General features: G+C 42.1%; 1 protein-coding gene across 10 annotated transcripts in view; it reads left to right on the top strand.

Moving 5' to 3' along the window:
• The window catches only part of magi1b (membrane associated guanylate kinase, WW and PDZ domain containing 1b), a 180,342-nt gene that overhangs the window by 145,345 nt on the left and 16,318 nt on the right, over positions 1-18,679 (top strand). For 9 of the 10 annotated variants that reach the window (XM_054751557.2, XM_054751539.2, XM_054751550.2 and 6 more), the window contains 5 exons: positions 1,618-1,864; positions 6,347-6,438; positions 7,800-7,992; positions 8,717-9,097; positions 10,853-11,056. In XM_054751557.2, the coding sequence (XP_054607532.2) occupies positions 1,618-1,864; positions 6,347-6,438; positions 7,800-7,992; positions 8,717-9,097; positions 10,853-11,056 (1,117 nt within the window). The remainder of the gene's footprint in view (positions 1-1,617; positions 1,865-6,346; positions 6,439-7,799; positions 7,993-8,716; positions 9,098-10,852; positions 11,057-18,679) is intronic. The other variant, XM_054751543.2, reaches the window with a different exon arrangement.

Here is an 18,679-nt window from a genome sequence, read left to right as displayed (position 1 = left end):
TAATTTGATTAATTGCACGGCTCTAATGCGACATCAAACCAGCTAAAGAAAGACTACTAATGCATCAAGGAAGTTAACTTGATTCTCTCCTAAGTTTGTTTTCATTGCTCCAGCTCCTCATGTCCTCTTTCACCATCTTTATGCCTCCTTAATAAGTTATTAGATCAGGAAGAAAAAACAATGTTTTAGACCGGTCTCAGAACATTATGGCACAGCAGTGACTACAGAAGGTCACATCTAATGGATCCATCAGAACGAGATTTGTTTTCATTTGAGCAGAGTGCAGGATTCAGACATTATGTCCATACAGAGAGAGCAAAGCAGAGGAGGTGCTGTTTTATTTGATGATACCAAAGTAAACTAAAATTAAATGATATTGCTGTCTTGAAGTCCGAATGCAGCACCAAAAAAGAGCTGCATCGCTCACTGCTGATCCCACTGAGGTTACGCTCGACGCCAAGTGCAAATCACACTCAGTATTTCCAACAGCATCAAGCTTCTTTTATGTCCAACAAGCATAATGAATATAAACATGAATTGCTGAGGTGTAGGAGTCCGATTCGTAAAGAGCCTGGATTCATCGAAGACACGGATGCACTTTGAAGGCCAAACTATTTGATACCCGAGAGCAGACGAGCCGCTCGCCTCCACCACTTTTTCCTGGTATATTTTTGTCCACTAAAGCCAAAGTAATGTGTGGTCACATGATACGAAGAGTCTTTGCTGCTGTCATTTTCTCTTGCTGTCTTAAAATATCTCAGTCTCTGCCTGTAACTCTCTCTCTCTTTGTTGCTCTCTTTGTTGAATTCCTCGCAGCAGTGCAAATCTGGGGACTTACAATGAAGATGTAACCGTAAAAAATATAGATTTTTACAGTACGTTGACAAAGATGATGAACGGAATTTGAAGTTTGAGTGCCATTGAGCTCCGAGCTGAATGTTCCCCTCAGATCACCTCAAATCCTCAAGCACGTGTTTAAGTGTCCGTGTAATTGAGGGTCTGGGTGCGATTTATGAGGACCCTAACACTTGTGTCTGCACCAGTAAAATCCCCCCTTTGTTTCAAAGTCTCGCCAGAGCTTTATTCACTGTGAATTTGTTTCCATATGCAGCGGGGAAAGCAGTTTTTTCCTTGTTGAAACGCTCCCCTCCGCTAAACAAAAGGAATGGGCAATGCACCCTTTGTAAATTGAACTGCCGTGTTTTTATTCCATAGCAGAACGACTTAATCATGAGAAACCATTCAGCGTTTTTCTTTTCTTATCGTTCGTTGTGAGCTAAAAGAATTTCTATGAATAAAACAGCTTGATTATTCTTTGCATTGATTAAAGGTAGAAACAAGCTGTGGAATCTGCTTTCTTTCACCCCCAAGGAGAAGCAATTGTTACTCTTTTTTTCTGAACTCTAATGGAAAACTCTTTTGTATTCATATCTTCATCCTCCTGGTTTCTCCTCTCACAGCCACATCTCTGATCCTCCTCTCAGATCTGCTGCTGAGGATGCAATAGCCTTTAAATGTTTTTTATCTACCTGGCTGTCCGCTCCGAGTTAATCTGCCTCGTTCCCTCAAAGTTCGTTTTTAAAGAGTCAAATGATATTGATCTGCTTCTCCCAACAGCAATTGTCAAGAAAGGACAGTCAGAACAGTTCCCAGCATAGCGTTTCCAGCCATCGGAGCGCCCACACAGACTCGCCCGTGCATTCGTCCCTGGGACCCCCTCTCAGCGAGACCAGTGCTCCCCCGGCCCCCTCGCAGCCTCTGCCTGGCCTCCCATCCCAGGACTCCCAAGGAGACGGGACCATCCAGAGGAAACCGGACCCCTTTAAAATCTGGGCCCAGTCCAGGAGCATGTATGAAAGTAGGCGTAAGTATATGGATTTTTGGTGGCGGTTGGATGAGGGATGCATGGGTGAAGACGGGTATTTTCTTTTGGCTGGGATTTTTGGTAAGCTAAGCCTGCATGTGTGTAACTGGTTTATGTCTAAAAAAAAAAGTGAGCTAACGGCATAAATAAGCATATTTTTCTTATGTTTGGAGGTGAAAACCAGTGACTATATCCAAATATGGTGCCACACAATTAGCTTAGCTTAGCCAACAAAGAATGGAGGGAATTATTCTCTTTACGGTTTTCCAAAAACTACCAATTATTTATGTTTAACACTGAAAAGCAGATTTAGTTCATTTTAGCATGGACAAACAGCCATCTCCCCATGCTATCACTCTTTGTGCTAAGCTAACCTAAGATAGCTTTAGCTTTGGATTAAGATTTCTTCTCAACCAACTTTAAACATAGCTCCTGTAAATGTTTTATACTGTTTGATAGATGTTATATTTAAAAACAGTTCATCTTCCATTTGTTTTGGAGACATAGTATGATGACACTTTCTTCATTGGATAAACGATATTTTCAAAATCGATCAAATTGTTAATTTTCTGCTTCAAACCTGCTTAATTTTGATTAAATTCAAGTTATTAGAACATTTCTGATTAACATTGTGACAAACCACCGTTGTTCCATTAGAGATAAACTAGTTCTGTGTTGAAGATGAAGTTTCCCTCCATGTTTTGGGGGGCCTGCTCTTTAAAGGCTAATGATGCCACTTTTGTCCAACTCGACGCTAATGCCATGCACTGACATGCTTTTAGACTTCCCTTAAGAGGCATGTAGTGCATAATTAGCAGCGATTGTGAAGTGGATGTCAGTGGATTGCACACCCCCTTCTTTTTCCTCCCTGCGAGTGGATAGCTCCAATTAAGGAGAATAAGCCTCAGATCTTCTGTCAAGTTTAGAAATAAAAGGGAGAAGGTTTGGTGGGAAGAAAAAAAAAGCAGGAGTCTGAGTGTTGAAATATGAACATTGAATCAGTTGCCCAAGCACCTTTTGTTGTGACTTTAAAAAATTTAGAGGGCTATGAAAAAATCATTTGTCTTAAAAAGTAAAGTTAAAAAAGAGTGGTAGAGGTGAAAACATGTTTTAAATCGCCCATACCAAAGGTAATTCTGCACTTTAATTGAAAAACAATATAAACATGTTTATTTATGAAAGAGAAAAGTTGGGATATGATAGAGAAGGAATATTTTGAAAGGGAAGAACCCCTGGAGCTAGAAGGGTCAGCTGACCTGTGCCCACATGTGTAAATCATCCCTCTTCCTCACACTCTTTTGAGTCCATCGAATCCTTCAGTACCCAGTTATTATGGCTCTGGGTTTGATAAAAAGTTCTCCACATTTAAGTTGTCATGTTCTTCAAATACCATCTATTGACACGATTAACCCTAACCCTCACCCAAATCGTACGCATTTAAGTTACAATGTCAAATCTGCAAAACATGTTTTCATGCCTCTTAACGACAGTATAACTACATATTTTGTGAAAATGAAAAGTAATAATAAAAAACAATGAAAGTCTCATATTTATCTAAAAAAACCTCCGCCAATAACACGGCTCAGCCCGAAACCATTGTTTGGACCATCCAGTTGTCTTTCTCACTGCACTTCCGCACATCCCTGGATCCTCCACTCTTTACGCACTCACACATTTTGCAACAGAACACCACTGGTGTGAGAGGTTTGTGGCTCAATAAAATCAGAGAAGGAGAAACAGCCGGCTGCTACCACTTCAACTTTAGGACAAACTACCTGAGTCCCAAAAAGAAAAACACCATTTGAAGTCACGGACAGCAAAAGGCTGGTGTTTAGCGCTCTCTTGTTTACTGTGGCAATGGGGGTTCTGGTATCAGCCGGATGTGGCCCGTGGATGATTGATGACGCGAGTGGTCAGAAGTCCATGTAGCCTGTTTTGGAGATTTGCCATTGCTGCTTTAAGCTGTGGTGAAAAATAAAAGTTTAACCCCAACAATAATCTTGCATATTAACCATCACAGGGTGTTTAACGTGCTCCCGGTTTAAATTACTCAGTACTTCAACCATCCAGACTAATTTAGCTCTTCATGTCGCTTTGCCTCACTACGGGGACCACTTACTGGTCTATTAATCAGCAGTGGATGTTCAGCTGACTCTCCGGAGCACTGGGACAGATTGCAACAGTTAGCCTTTGACTCATATTCTCCCAGTTCCTACCACAGAATCATTGTGATAGGTTGTAAGAAGTGGCCACACTGCGTGGATTTTAACTGTTGACTGAAAGAGCAGGTTGGGAAGAGACATCTGAGGCTGTCTGCCATGCCGCCTCTTCGTGGCTTTAGCAGCATTGGCATGGCTGCCAGAAGCAAACAAAAAGAAAACTGCGGGAGTTTGTTCAAAGATGCAAGTTCAGCAGCACATAATCTACAAAGCAGCTGCAACCTTATGAATGCATTCATGCGTTGACTCCTAGATTAAGTATCATATCCGTTCAAAGCAAACAATCCAGATTTATTCCATCTAAGTGGTGTCCAGTCCCCTTGAAGGTCTCTCTTTTTTGCGAGATTAACATGCTTCTGCACATCTTGATGACTCCTAACAGGCCATTCAACCATTCAATCAAGTGTGTTTCAGCTGGAAAACAACCAAAACACACACGATTGGGCACCACTAGACTTTAGTGATGATTTATTCATCCACAAGTTGATACAAAGCTATTTGGGATTCTTGGATTTGTTAATGTCTAGCTCAAATTTGCCCCCAAAAATTCATAGTTGGGAGTAGAGGTGGGCAATTTATTAAAAATGTACCAATACCATAGTTTGTCTACTGCGGACGCCCTTTTGCCCATGCCAACATATTGCATGTTTGGAAAAAAAAAAAAAAAAGATGTGTGTAAGTTGCCAATGTTTATGTTCCTTTACGATGCTGTGCTACGAACTGGATGGGGTGGAGTCACAAGACCTGTAGTCACGTGACTCCACCCCATCTGGTCTGTAACAAGAAGGGAAAGATGATGAGGTAATGGCAGATGTTTCAGACATTGAAACAGTGAGTGGTCGAATAATCCAAAATGATCCCTAGTGGGTGTTGAAGGGTTTTTGTGGGAATCTACCAATGCTACCGCTCCTTCTACCTGCTGCTGTATAGGTAGTTATTGTCCATTTATTTATATCGAGGTAAACTGGTCATTATATCCTGATATTGATTTTATATTGCCCAACCCTAGTTGGGAGATTACTCTAATCTCCCAGCGATTACAGCTAGGAACCGTGTCTTGATAGTTACCTGGTTTTGCTTTCATTTACTTGACACTATGGGTGTCCTTAGCAAGAATCCGGCAGTGCCACATAATACAAGGGAGACGATACAATATTTTACGATGAAAACCAGACGATATTTGCAATATTTAAGACTTAATCGGAAACCTCAGGCCAAATGCTTCCAAGACGCATCCAGTGTAATCACAAGATGTCATTCAATCAGAACGATGGCGGTAAAAACTGCTGCCACCTAGCAGTTGGAGTGTGAATTGCACCACACACAAAAATAAATGTTTGCATGTAAATGATCTTTTATTCTTTAAAATATTGTTAATATTATGATTATTCATTGTATTTATGTTTTCCTGCATCCCTACTTGACACAATAACGGCAAAAATCTGGAGAAAAACAATAGCCTTTAGGTTTTGTGCAAAAAGATAGAAGCACACGCACACACACATTTAGCCTCATTTTTTTCATCCTGAGCATCCAGTAACCTCCTGAGCTCTTCTCTCACACTACATAAACCATGAGCTGTCAGCCACTGCAGTGAAATGCCTCTTTTATATAACAGCACCTTCCTGTTTACTGCCAGACATAGAAGCTCGATTCTGTCGTTTCTGGCCACCGGTGAACTCTGAACTTTCCACATTATGCTCAAGAATAGATGGCTTATCTATTCCCGGCTGTCGAGTGGAAAGTGCACCCTGATGTAGATGTAATATTTACTTTGCGATGTTGCATATTGCTTCATAAAATAAGAAATAGTGTTGCCCCTTTAAACTTCACCAACTGAGAATGCCACTTTAAAGGTTTTAAAAGGTTTAAAGAGAATATTTACTATTCCAGGCATCAAAGGAGCTCAGAAGTCAGATTTTTTTTTCTAATTATGCCACAGATGAAGAGCTCAGCCCTTATTTGAAGCCACGTGCGACTTTTCTTAAGATTTTTATTTGGCTTTGTGTTTTTAGATCCTTACCAAAAATAGATCGACTTGACAGAACAGTCTGTTCTTTATTTGTTTGTATCGTTTGACGGCTTCAGACATGAGAACTCAGAAAATAATGCCATACTAAAGAAAACTTAGTATAGTTAAAAAAATGTTCACTAACATACTAATGCTTGAGTTGTTCTGGTGCTGGCATGAAGAATCCCCTTATGGTAAATGATGTTATGATGAAATGTTGATGGTTGTTTGATTTTATTTTATGTTTTACAGTTCCAGACTTCCAGGAGCAGGACATATTTCTGTGGAGGAAGGACACAGGGTTCGGCTTTAGGATCCTCGGAGGCAACGAGCCGGGAGAACCCGTAAGTTTTTCCATCTCACGCAGATTTTTTCCTTTGTGGACTTTCTTTTGGACATATTTACATCAGCACTTTTTAAAGTAACAGCCTCTCTTTGATCTGACCAACAACATTCCCTACAAACACTCCTCTTTTCATCTCGCTCTTCTTTAAACGTCAGACCAACCGTTTGTTCTGGTTCACTGGACCACACGAGTTTTATCCTTCAATCGTTGAAGAAATCCAGCGTTTAAAAGCAGAATGTTGCTTTGAATCTAGTAAAACCATTACATGCTAAAAAGAACTCTTAAAGGGATACTTAGCAACTTTTTCCTATTTTTAAATAATTTTCCTGAGCCAGTTTCAATTCAATTCACTTTATTTATCCATTAGGAACTTCATTTGCTGTCAGAGCGTCAGCACAACACATAAAAACACTCATACACATACACTCAATTTAAAAGACTACTCACATCTACATACACTTAAAGGAATTTAAAAAGGAATACGATAATAAAACATTACTAGTTCAATCTAGATTTACCGTAGTTTGTGCTAAAATGACCCTTTACAGGGTTAATGAAAGGCCAACCAGCCCCTGTGGCCAGAATATTCCACATGCAACTTCTGTTGACCGCTCTGTTGGGATTTGAGCTGACATACCTGGTGCTGGAGTCTGGTTCTAGCACGTTTCCTGCATGTTTTAGATATTGAAAACAGCCTATTTGTTTAATTTAGTGATGAATCACGCCTGTAGGCGCTAGTGAAGGCTGAGGAGACATTTCAGCTGTCAGATTAAGGTGTTAAAAAGATGAACGTGCAGCGAGGAGAAAGGTTTTGCTTTTGGTTCTGCAGACAAACACTAAGGGGTGCTAAAAGCAAGCCAAAACTGCCTAGTTCCCTTTAAAATGGTACGGTGGTTTCTGCATCATTGATAATTAAACCTTTTAAACTCTACATCCAGAATCTCCCAACGACAGTTTCCAAAACGTCTTAAAACCTTTCTCCGTGTTCTGGCATAAATCAGTCTAGAACCATCTTGAATACCTTGTCAATACAACATCAGAGTCAGAAATTACAAGAGAGCTTTGAAAACCAAATGAGAGTCAATTGCAAACATATTGAGATGAAGAACAGACATTTTCTGACTCATTTGCAACAACAAGTTAGCCTGACAGCCACAATTTGTTTGCAACTACATCACACGCCCAACTCGACTCATCCATATATTAAAGTTGTTGCAGAATAGTTGCATGCACCTAATCTGACTGCCTCCTACTGAAAGTAGCAAATATTTCTTCATCTCTGCAGTAAGGTTTGGGCTGTTATAGAGACTTCTTTGGTAACCTTTTGTGATCTGATTATTTGCCCTGCGCGCCTTTCAGATCTACATCGGCCACATAGTGAAGTACGGCGCTGCAGACGAAGGTGGGCGCCTTCGATCCGGAGATGAACTGATATGTGTGGATGGCACAGAGGTGGTGGGCAAGTCACACCAGCTGGTGGTGCAGCTGATGCAGCAGGCTGCCAAGCAAGGACACGTTAATCTCACTGTGAGACGCAAAACCAGCTACGCAGGTAAAGAGGCTCCCAGCCAGAATGCAAAACTACTCTTTTACCTCAACTTTTCTACTTTTTCACCCAAGCTAGCCCAACTTTTGATGGCCCAGTGAAACCTTTTTATTTTAATCACAGTCCTGTCTGGAGGCTGTGGCTCTGAAAGTGTTCCCCTCCTCTCCTTCCTCTGTTTTGGTCTGGATATAGAAGCGGTCAGCTGCTCCCACCAGCAAAACGCCCGCATCCCATCGCTGCTGTCACACCACTCATCTGAGCTCCTCTCCACTCTGCTCCTCAGCAGGCGATAAAGAAAGGCCCATAAACATGATGGAGAGGGTGGTCAACCTTTGGCCTGCTGACGGCAGCCAGACATTAGTGCATGGCTGCTCCCTGTCTGCCTCACAGCGTAGAAAGTATGAGGTGCCTTCGTTGAGCAGCTGTACAGGAAATGAAATGTGGAATGAAATGTCCAGATTCAGCAGGCAGGCCACATCTGCAGTTCATCTTTTGTTTGAAACGGATCGCAGGGCAGGCTGGTGAAGAGGCCCGTGGTCCAACGCGCTTTCATGGAGTTGAAATTACTACAAAAAGATAAACTGGCTGTTAAGAATCGTTTAAATTATTTTACATCGACTGGCGTTTTCTAGTCTTTCTCTTAATTCAGTATCGTCTCTGATCTGTGAGGTTTTATCTTTGGTTTCTTTTATGGTTCTCTAATTTGTCCCTCGTTCTCTGTCATCTCCAGTTAAAGCAGAAGGAGATGTGCCTCCGTCGCCTGCTTCCTCTCACCACAGCAGCACCCAGGCACCCAGCCTGACGGAGGACATGGGGAGACGCACCCTGCAGGGCAGCCAGAATTCACTCAACACCGTCAGCTCCGGCAGCGGCTCTACGTCCGGTATCGGCAGCGGAGGAGGAGGAGGAGCCGGGGTGGGGCTGAGCGGGAACTCCGTGGTTGCTGCTACAGCCGCCAACTCCTCCTTCTCCCAGCCTCCCAACACCAACTCCACCGGCGCCTCCTCTGCTTTGCAGCCCTATGACGTGGAGATCCGACGTGGCGAGAACGAGGGATTTGGTTTCGTCATCGTCTCATCGGTGTCTCGGCCCGAAGCAGGCACCACCTTCGGTAAGCAACAAATCCCTTTGCTGCTTTAAAAAAACATTTATTTAGAGACATATTTTTGTTAATACACGCAAACATCACCAGTTCCACTCAGCAGAACCTGAAACACACACTTTTTTCTTACCTTTTGGGCTCTTTTATCTTTTGGTATTCTTTGTGGAATTCCTTTGTGTTGCTTAGAAAAACCACCAAGCGCTTAGTAGCCTGACAGCCATTCTGGCTATTTACAGTCGCACCAGATCAGAGTCAATAACCTTCAAAGAAGTGCATCTTTTTTCCTCGTTTTTGCTTCAGCCTGTCAAACCAAGACACTGAAACCCTTTTCTTTCCCTGCAGCTGCTGCTACACTCTCACAAAGCTTTCATAATTGATCACAAGTGAAGTGGGTCTTACGTAAGCCACTTGTATTATTCAGCTCGATTTAAATGGCTTCTGCTGAGCAGGTCCGCTCCAAGAGCCTCATAATGTCTCGATGAAGACTCGGAAAGAATCGGAAAGATTTGCTTGCTCAAAAAAGTATTTAATGCTTTAATAAATTTCCAAATGTTCTCTTTCAGTCGTAGTCCGTAATCTTTTTGATTTCTGCATATGTAAACATAAGAATTCAATGGAAATTTATGCTTTTTCCAAGCCGGTGGTGTCTTTTTTAGGCATCACCCACCCTTTTGCCTGCATAACTGATCTGACTGTCCTCTGTGCTCCTGCCTCTGCTGGAGAGAATAAACTAAATCCGTCTGATTGCTCAGCTTCACGGGTTGGTTCACAAAGAAGCAGCAAATTTCCTTTTCACAGGTCTCGGTAAATAGCATGAGGCAGCAGATGAGCCGTATTTGTTTTGATTCAGCATGTAAAATTTACATTTCCTTCCCTTTCACCATGCACTTAGTATTTTACAGCCTAAAAGCCGGCAGATTTCAGCTAATCAGGCAGTGGGGTAGAAGGATAAAGAAGTCCCTGTAAATCTTTTTTTTTAAATTAATCTAATCAGACGTTAAAGCAGCACTGGTGGTTCTGCAAATAATTCTAAAAAAGTGAAAGGAGTAAGGAGAGTTTGATCACACGCATCAGTCTGCAGACGGAGAGGAAGTGATCACCTTGGGGTGGTTGGTGAGATGTCAGCGCTGATGTATGTTTGTTGTCTCTAACATCCTGCAGGTACGACTAACTGGCATGTAGCGATGCGGAATTGTAGCTCATCATAATCCACACGGAGTTTATTAACTAGACGTTTCTGACGTTTTCCTCAAAAGCAGATTAGAGAATCTTTAGGATTTAAATGTAATTTATTAAATTTTTTTGTGAATAATAAAACTAAGTGAGGCGCAGAGACATAAGCAGGAGCTTCAGTGTGGTGCTGGCTCCGATTCCCTTCCAGAACACATTTACATTAGGCCTTCTTTGCTGACGCTTGCATATTATCCTGACATATCTTGATCCGCTTGTCTCGTCTCTTTGGCTTTGCTGGCTGTTGGCTGCTGGTGAATTAACCCTTAAATCTGCTCATCCTCTTTCTTTCTGCTTCTTTTCCATCTTTTTTACTCTCTCTCTCTCTCTCTCTCTCTCTCTCTCTCTCTCGCTCTCTCTCTCTCTCTCTCTCTCTCTCTCTCTCTCTCTCTCTCGCTCTCTCTCTCTCTCTCTCTCACTCACTCTCTCTCTCTCACTCTCTCCACTTCTCCCAATCTCTTCCTTCCCCGCATAATCCTGCGCACCCAAACATACACACTCCACCCCCCTCAACATTGTCAATGGTGACCAAAGCTGGAAATGCATGTGTGGCCATGCCTCACAAAATAGGGCGCATCATTGAGGGGAGCCCAGCGGACCGCTGTGGGAAGCTGAAGGTCGGCGACCGCATCCTGGCTGTTAACGGATGCTCCATCACTAACAAGTCCCACTCTGACATCGTCAATCTGATCAAGGAGGCTGGGAACACTGTCACTCTACGCATCATTCCCGGGGATGGTGAGTAAAGAACGCTGCCTTAACTCATCTTTATGACCAGGATGTTGCCCGGGTAACAAGCTGCAGATAAATGTGACCATTTCTGAGGTCCTAAGGAACCAACACAAGTATATTTTGCTCTCTAGGAAGTTTAGTGTCCTGTATGTGATATTAACCCGCTCACTGTCTTCCTGGGTGACCCTGCCAGCAAAGTTGACCATTGAGCAGGATTGATGGTTTATCCCTTGAGGTCCATGTGGCAGGGGTGAGGTGGTGCTCACTCCTCACCCCTGCCACATGGACCTAAAGGGATAAACCATCAATCCTGCTCAATGGTCAACTTTCCCTGCAGAGTCACCCAGGAAGACAGTGGGATAGAGTCTTTGGAGGTGTGGTTGGTTTTAGTTTAAAAAAATGTTTTGAACTCTTAAATTACTTGTTTTAGATTGCTCTTTGAATAGCCTCGGTTTGGCGAAACAACAATTAGATCCTACTGAGTTTCTGTTTCTGGTGTTTTAAAGAGAATCTAATCTCAAAAGTGTTGTAGCAGTCAATGCAGCTGTGAGAATATCTTTACATCCTCATAAATGTCACATTACAATTTTCTATATGTTTAAGGTGGAACTTACCTGCAACACTAGGTCTTTTAAAATAATCATCAAATGTGAATGTTATGGCAAAGTAAAGATTAATATTGCAGCCTTGGCATTTTAGTGAAATTTGGAAATGTTTTCAGACACTTAACGACTGGTTTACTCTAAACTAGTATCTCACTGAGCCGCAACTGTTGATTATGGCGTTTACTAGAAGTTTCCAGTTTGTGTTCAAATATGTTCAATCTGCTTGGGTGATGAACTGGTACTCGCTGTCATGATGATGGAATTTGAAAAGTTGGAGTGCAGCATTTGAAACGTAACTGGAACTCAGTTTGAGAAATGTGAGACAACTTTAGGATGGGTTAGGTCTAGAGGTAGACCAATATATTCAGCTGATATTTCACTTTTTTATATATCAGCATCAGCCAATATACCTCCTTAGTGAAGCTGATTCAAAGTCAGGCACATACCCAGGCAGCCCGGTACTTTGGGGCAGCAGTAGCTCAAGAGGTTGACCGGGTTGTCCAGTAATTGGAAGGTTGCAGGTCCGATCCTGGCTCTGGACAGAAAATCCTGCTGTTGTGTCCTTGGGCAAGACACATAACCCACTATGTCTGCTGATGGTGGTCAGAGAGACCGGTGGACCCTGTGTACAGCAGCCTTGCCTCTGTCAGTGTGCCCCAGGGTAGCTGTGGCTACACCGTAGCTCATCACCACCATTGTGTGAGTGGATGAATGATACACTGTAGTGTAAAGCGCTTTGGAGTACAAGTTCATTCATCGTTTCTCATGACTGCCACACAATGTAATTGTATTTTTACGTTCCTGAATATCACCTTCTTTAATGAATGCTCTGAAAACCTTTTTCCAACAAAAATTTCTTTTTTTAACCAGTTTTTAGTATTTAATACCTGGTCAGTTTACTGATTTGTCTAACTTTAGTTAGATGTCTGATTTTAACAGGTGGTTAAATTCAGTGTTCAAAAACCGATTCGGCTTCTGAAATTGTGTGCATCTACTGATGTTATCTGTGACGTTTGAGCATGAAAACAAGGTAGAAAACATCTATATATTGGTCATGAAAATTGGCCCAGAATATCAGCTGCACAAAACGTCCATCAGCTGGCCATGACCCTTAGATATCGGTATCGGCAATAGAGACATCAGAATCTGTCGACCTCTAGTTAGGACCCAGGTAACAGGTAGGACTCTAGAAGGTGCTGTATGGGCAATATGATTATACATTAGATGGTTAATACACCTTGTTATAACAACTGTGACAATGTGTTTTTTTACATTTAAATGTAAAAAGTTATAAATTCCGTTATCCCATCAGCACATTTTCACGTGTTCTTGCAATTTTGTGTTTCGATCAAGTCACTAGTGACAATGATGCCCAGTGAGTTACTGGTCCTAAAACCACCACAGAATGGAAAATATAATTTGACCCATGGCTGAGCGTGCAGCTGTATAAAATCCACCTGTTAACAAAAATTCATTCTAAAATATAACAAGTCAATATACGTACTTCTAACATTGTCACAGTGTTGCAAGCTCTCACATGCCAAAAACAATGGAGGTAATAAACAAAGTCATAAGGAGCGCAAAGATAAGCTCGAGCTCGCTCCTGCGAGTGGAATCAGGCAGGTAATAAGGAGGAGTGGTCCAACTGAACAGGAAGTAGCACGGGATGCGGGGCAGAAGAAGGCCAACTGAAGAGACATCTCAGAATGTGAAAGTCCTCCGTGGGGGGGTTTGACTTTGGGTGGACCTGAAACCAGCTTACAAATATAACGATCATATGGGTTTGGCTGTCTTGTGTTTGACTGAGATATGTAACTGACAAATAAGCACATTGTTTTGCTGCCTTGTGATAAAAAGATGTATGTAACTGACAAATGATTACATTGTTTAGGCTGTCTCATGACTGGTTGAGATATTGCTTCACTATGGAAAATGTTTGGCTTAGCAGTTATTTAGAATGATATAAAAAGAGCAGTTAGAGACAGACAGAGAAGAGGTAGAGAGTAAGAGAGTAGAGGTGGGATAGAAGAGGTCGTCCTCCATCGGAGGACGACGAGAGAAGTTGAAGAGAGTTAGTTTGTGACAGTTGGTGTTGACACAAGTCGACGAGGTAGCACCAACAGGTACAGGAAGAGAGAGCAGTTATTCTCAGGAAGATTTTTAGAAGCAGCATCCCTCCTAAGGTGATTTTTTAATCTCAGATTTACTCTTTTTTTGTATTTTTTTAATCTTGAAATAAACTTTTTGGAAAAAGAATCCTCATTCTCGATTCTTAAAGGTCTCTCTTAGCCTTTGAGTTGGGAGCCCCGACCAGATCTAAAGGAGAGGTAAGCCACCTTGAACTGCTTGTTCCTGTGCTTCAGGACTTGTTTTCAGGTTGTGACAGATTAAGAAAAGATACCTTAGGTAATGGGAGATAGTCTCCCTTCCTCCTTGGTAGCGGGACGCCCTAAGGATTATAGATCATAATGGTTCGATGGTTCAAACAGGCTCTGTTTTGCACTGAAAAAGTCTGTTTAGCGTGGGAAGGAACCATTTCAAAGGGTGGATTAATTAGATTAATTGATAAATCCATGTTAGCCTGATCAACTAACAGGAATCGTTTTCTAGCTACCACCGCCCACATTGCTGACAGAGGCGCAAATCAATCCTGATAGGACCCAAATAATAGTCTCCTAGATGGCCTCTAGTGAACTTCCGCCCTAGTATTTAAAACCATTAAATAACGGGAGAGTTAAAAGGGAAGTGTGTTATCACAGAAGAACAAGTCCGACAATCTTCATTCCACCTTAAAATAGAAAACGAGTTCTAATTAGGGAGTCCAAACCAGGGTCAGTACGCTAAAACTCACCTGCGGCCTCAACCTCCCTGAAAACGCAGCATATTCTAAGGTTCTAACGGAACCAGGTTCTAATGGAACCAATAAAAGTACACGCTCGCGACATGGCGCCCAACGTGGGGTACTGAGTGAAGCTATACTAGATACCTGACTCACCGAAATAGGACTGATTTCTAGGCTGATAAAAGCTCGCGTACCATGGACCTGGTAAGCTTATAACCTTGGAGTAAGTGAAAAACCGCACCAATCTCTCCAAAAGAAAAGAGATGGGGAGAACGGAGGACTAACTGAAAGAAAAGGTAGAAAGATACTACGGCATTCCGACACGAGAAAAGCCAAGAATAAACTAGGAAAAAATAAATAATAAAACATAAAACATCAGATACAGAACGTAACTGGAAACGTGGTTTTAACTGAATCTGGTATGCACGTTCACCCTCATCAAGTGATAAGATAACTTCATGGATGAAAATACTTAATTAAAGGTCATGGCTGGATTAAATCCTAGTACTGGAATGGATTGTCCGAATCTGTGCAGCACCGGCCTCATTATGTTGTATAAGGGGGGTTCTGTCACAACCTGTAAGGTGGCCATGTTTTCTGATTTCACAACTTCCCCATCTGGGTACTGCTACGCTCAGTGGAGGGGTTGGATTCCAGGAACATGTATTGTGTGTGGAACCCATTGTTCCTTAATTAAGTGGTCGGGGCTCCGGGAAGATAAGCCGTCTCACCTGGAAAGGGAGCGGACTTACACCTGGGAGCAGTGGAACTCTCTGCCCCAATTAAAATTTGTTTTTGCAGGACCTGCTTGAGACAAGAACCCAGCATCTGCTCCTGGCAGGTGTGTGATTGCACCAATGGAGGCGAAAGCAAAGATGGATGCTGCTTCATAAAACATGGGGTTTTGACTACCTGCTTACCAACATGCCAACCCAGCCTCTTTTATGTGGGAGAGCTACTCAGGGACCCTAGCCAGGTGAAAACAGTTAGGCACTTATGGGTGGAGGCTTACCCATTTGTAATCAAGCACAAGACTAGAGAAAAGGGACTAGAAGAGCTTCAAACTCGATCCCGCTTCGAGTCTATTAAGAGTTTGATATTAGGACCGCAGTTTGGGACGCTGGCTGATGCATGGGAAGCAGGTACACAAACAGGAATGGTCTTAGCCTGCAGATATGAGAAGAGACAGCTGAACAGAGAAAAAGCACCTAGTCAGCAGAGCAACAAGAGACAAGCAGAAAGGGCAGGAAGTGGTGACATCACCCCTCCCCCAGTAAGTTCTGTTAAAAAGTGGGAGTCCTGAACTAACAGTTCCATATGATTCTGACCCGACTGACAGCTACACTGATAAAGCGCAAGCAGACCTGTCCTCCTCTGTTCAGCAGACCTCAAAAGGAGAGCTGAAATGGAAGATCATGTTTCAAAGGGGATGTTATTATATAAGTCAAAGTAAGCCCTTGGATTGTTATCAGTTCATGAATATGTTGTCTGTAAAGGATGGATGGTTTCACCCTGAGATCAAAGTGTGTTTTGCAACAACAGCAGCACTAAACTTACTAAAACAGATGCAGAAACAGTCCAGATGAAGTTATACATTTTTGGGGTTTATTCGATTAGATGAGAACATTGAGTCTGTTTTCCGAGCAGTTCTAATTTGTGTGTTGTATAACACCTGCAGTTGCTTCACTTGTTTTCAAAGTTAGCGGAACACCCCCGCAGTGCTGATGGAACTGCCTGTTTGGGGGATATTGGGGAATCTTCCCAACAGTTGCAGTTTTGCCTACGGCATGCCCGCACCTTTAGAACTCACAAAACTAATTTAGATGCTTGTGTGAAACGGAGAGAGGCAGAAAGAGTGTTGCAGAACGTCTTGTGTGTGAAGGTGTGCAATCCATCATGGACTGCATGTTGTCTGTTCATACATGCAGCTGTGAGTGCTCCTCCCTATGCTGACAGATCGCCCCAGCCTCCTTCACAAATGCTGATTAATCGAGTTTCGGTTTTTTACGTCTGAAGAAGACTCTGCTCTCTGTCAACCTGCAGCGCTGCTCGAAATTGAAGCTATCTGTCTGCCGATCATTTCTTTCTGGCTCACTTCTTATGGATGAAGACTTCCATGTTTACTGTTCAGTGCCATTGATGAGAACACCGAGCCAAAATTGCCCTGCAAACAAAACACGCAGAGCAAGAGTGAAGGCGTCTGGGAGAAAATAACCAGATATGCTTTATAGGAAAGTTCTTGTTTATGTTTATGAGCACGTGTCAAACACACTGACATGGAGACAGCGAGCATGTTGGGGAAAAATTGTGGCTTGTCTCTCTTAAGTATGATTCCAAGCGATTGTTTTCTCTGCTTCTGTTTACAAATGGTTGCCTATTTTCTGTGAGGATCCGTCCTGTTTGTGAAGTTTTTGAAGCAAGTACCACAGCGAGAGATCCTTCAAGGTGAAGTCAGGTTCATCTCACCTTTTCCTCTCTTGTAGGACCATAGATCTGCAGGAACAGGTGCTTTTATACTTTTTGGTGACATGAAAAGCAGGAGCAGCTAATAGTCCAACCTTGGTATATCTGTTGTGTGTGAGAAGCTAGGCAGACATGAAGTGTGTGATTTTTTTTAATAGCATTTACTGCATATTAGATAAGGTAAAAAGACTAATCCCTTCCTTTTGGCTTCTTTTCCAATCTGTCATAGCCACTCTTCTATTCGGGAAATTCAGAAACAGCACATTGCTTTAACGGTGTGTGTTTGTAGACAAGAAATGAAAAGAAAAGAGCGATAGACGACTATTGTAGGAGAGCAAGATGAAGCGATAGAGCAGTGTTGGAATCTATTAAGAAGAGTTAAAGTAGCTTATAGGGACAGTTATCTGAAACATTAGTGATACGTGTAAATTCAGTCTGACATGGAAGGTTAGTCCACCCACACTCGGCTTGGTTGGTCCTTTTTTTTACCCACACAAGTTATTGAAGGGTTAAGTCAGAAGGCTTCAAGCAAAGTGAGGGAGGGAAATAAGATGGATAGGTGAAAGGGGAACTGACCATGAGAGAAAATGGCCAGAGGCTGACTTATAGAGTGCCAAGCTGTTTTCAGACTCAGTGTGCACGACGATGGCCAAGAAAGATTAAATTGTTATGGAGGAGAAAGGTTTCTTAATGCAGTGGGAGTGGCGGGATGATGGTCTGTTTGCAACCCGGTGCTTTTCATTAATAACACAAAAATGATTCCATCAAACAAAAGACAAAGTAACCAGGAGCTGTTTTTATATCGGTGGAAGATTACTCCCAGTCCAAAAGGAGATGTCTTTCAGGTGGAAATAAGAAGCGACAAGTGCCCTGACAGAATGATTGATGGCACAGACTGCTGTTTTACGCTGGGCTCCCATGTCTCAGCTGAGTGTTGCAGGAAGCTGACGGTGGAGCTTTGTTTTGGGTCTCAGTGGATCAAATAAAGTTAGTAAATGATAGCTGAATAGCCACAAGTGTGCAAACCAGGGAAAACTTAATATTCTGTGTTTGATTTCCCAGAATACCAGGGGCTTTTGCTATATATAGCATGCCTTGATTTTCTTTCTAAGGTCCATGAAAAAAAGTTTATTTGATGCTCACATTTATTTTCCTAACAATAATCATAATGGACGATTTATTTTAGTTTCTAATCCCAGAGAAGACTTGCATTGACTTCCACATGGGAGCTGATTCTGGACTATTAGTCATTCTTATTCTGCCCCTTTCAAAGTAGTTTCAGCCCTACTTGTGTTCCTCAAGGTTGTGTTTGGTCCACACAACTCTGTTTCATGTTAGCCTATTTTCATCTTACCGCGTCTGTAAATTTGTAAGTTTGAGAAAGAATGTTTGTTCACCTCAGGTGGTTCATTTCAGTGATATGAAACCATCTCTTTCTATAGCCAACAGCTGTTTCTGCAGATCAGGACCTCTAAAATCTGGATGTATTTAAGTCCTTGCTTAAAACTCATTTCTTCAACCTGGCTTTTATGTAGGATGATTTTATTTTTGTCATTGTCATTCTTTCTCATTTTTATTGATTTTATAGTTGTGTGATGTAATGTTGTTTTTATCCCAACTTGCAAAATGTTATGGTTTTATGGTTTTTAGTTATACTTTCTTGCTATGTTATCTTGTGTGTTGTACAACACTTTGGGTTGCGAAAGCAATAATAAGTGT

The sequence above is a fragment of the Nothobranchius furzeri genome, chromosome 3 (assembly GCF_043380555.1).
Source record: "Nothobranchius furzeri strain GRZ-AD chromosome 3, NfurGRZ-RIMD1, whole genome shotgun sequence".
Classification (NCBI taxonomy): Eukaryota; Metazoa; Chordata; class Actinopteri; order Cyprinodontiformes; family Nothobranchiidae; genus Nothobranchius; species Nothobranchius furzeri.
The sequence above is the reverse complement of the archived record's forward strand: the minus strand, read 5'-3'. Positions and strand labels throughout refer to the sequence as shown.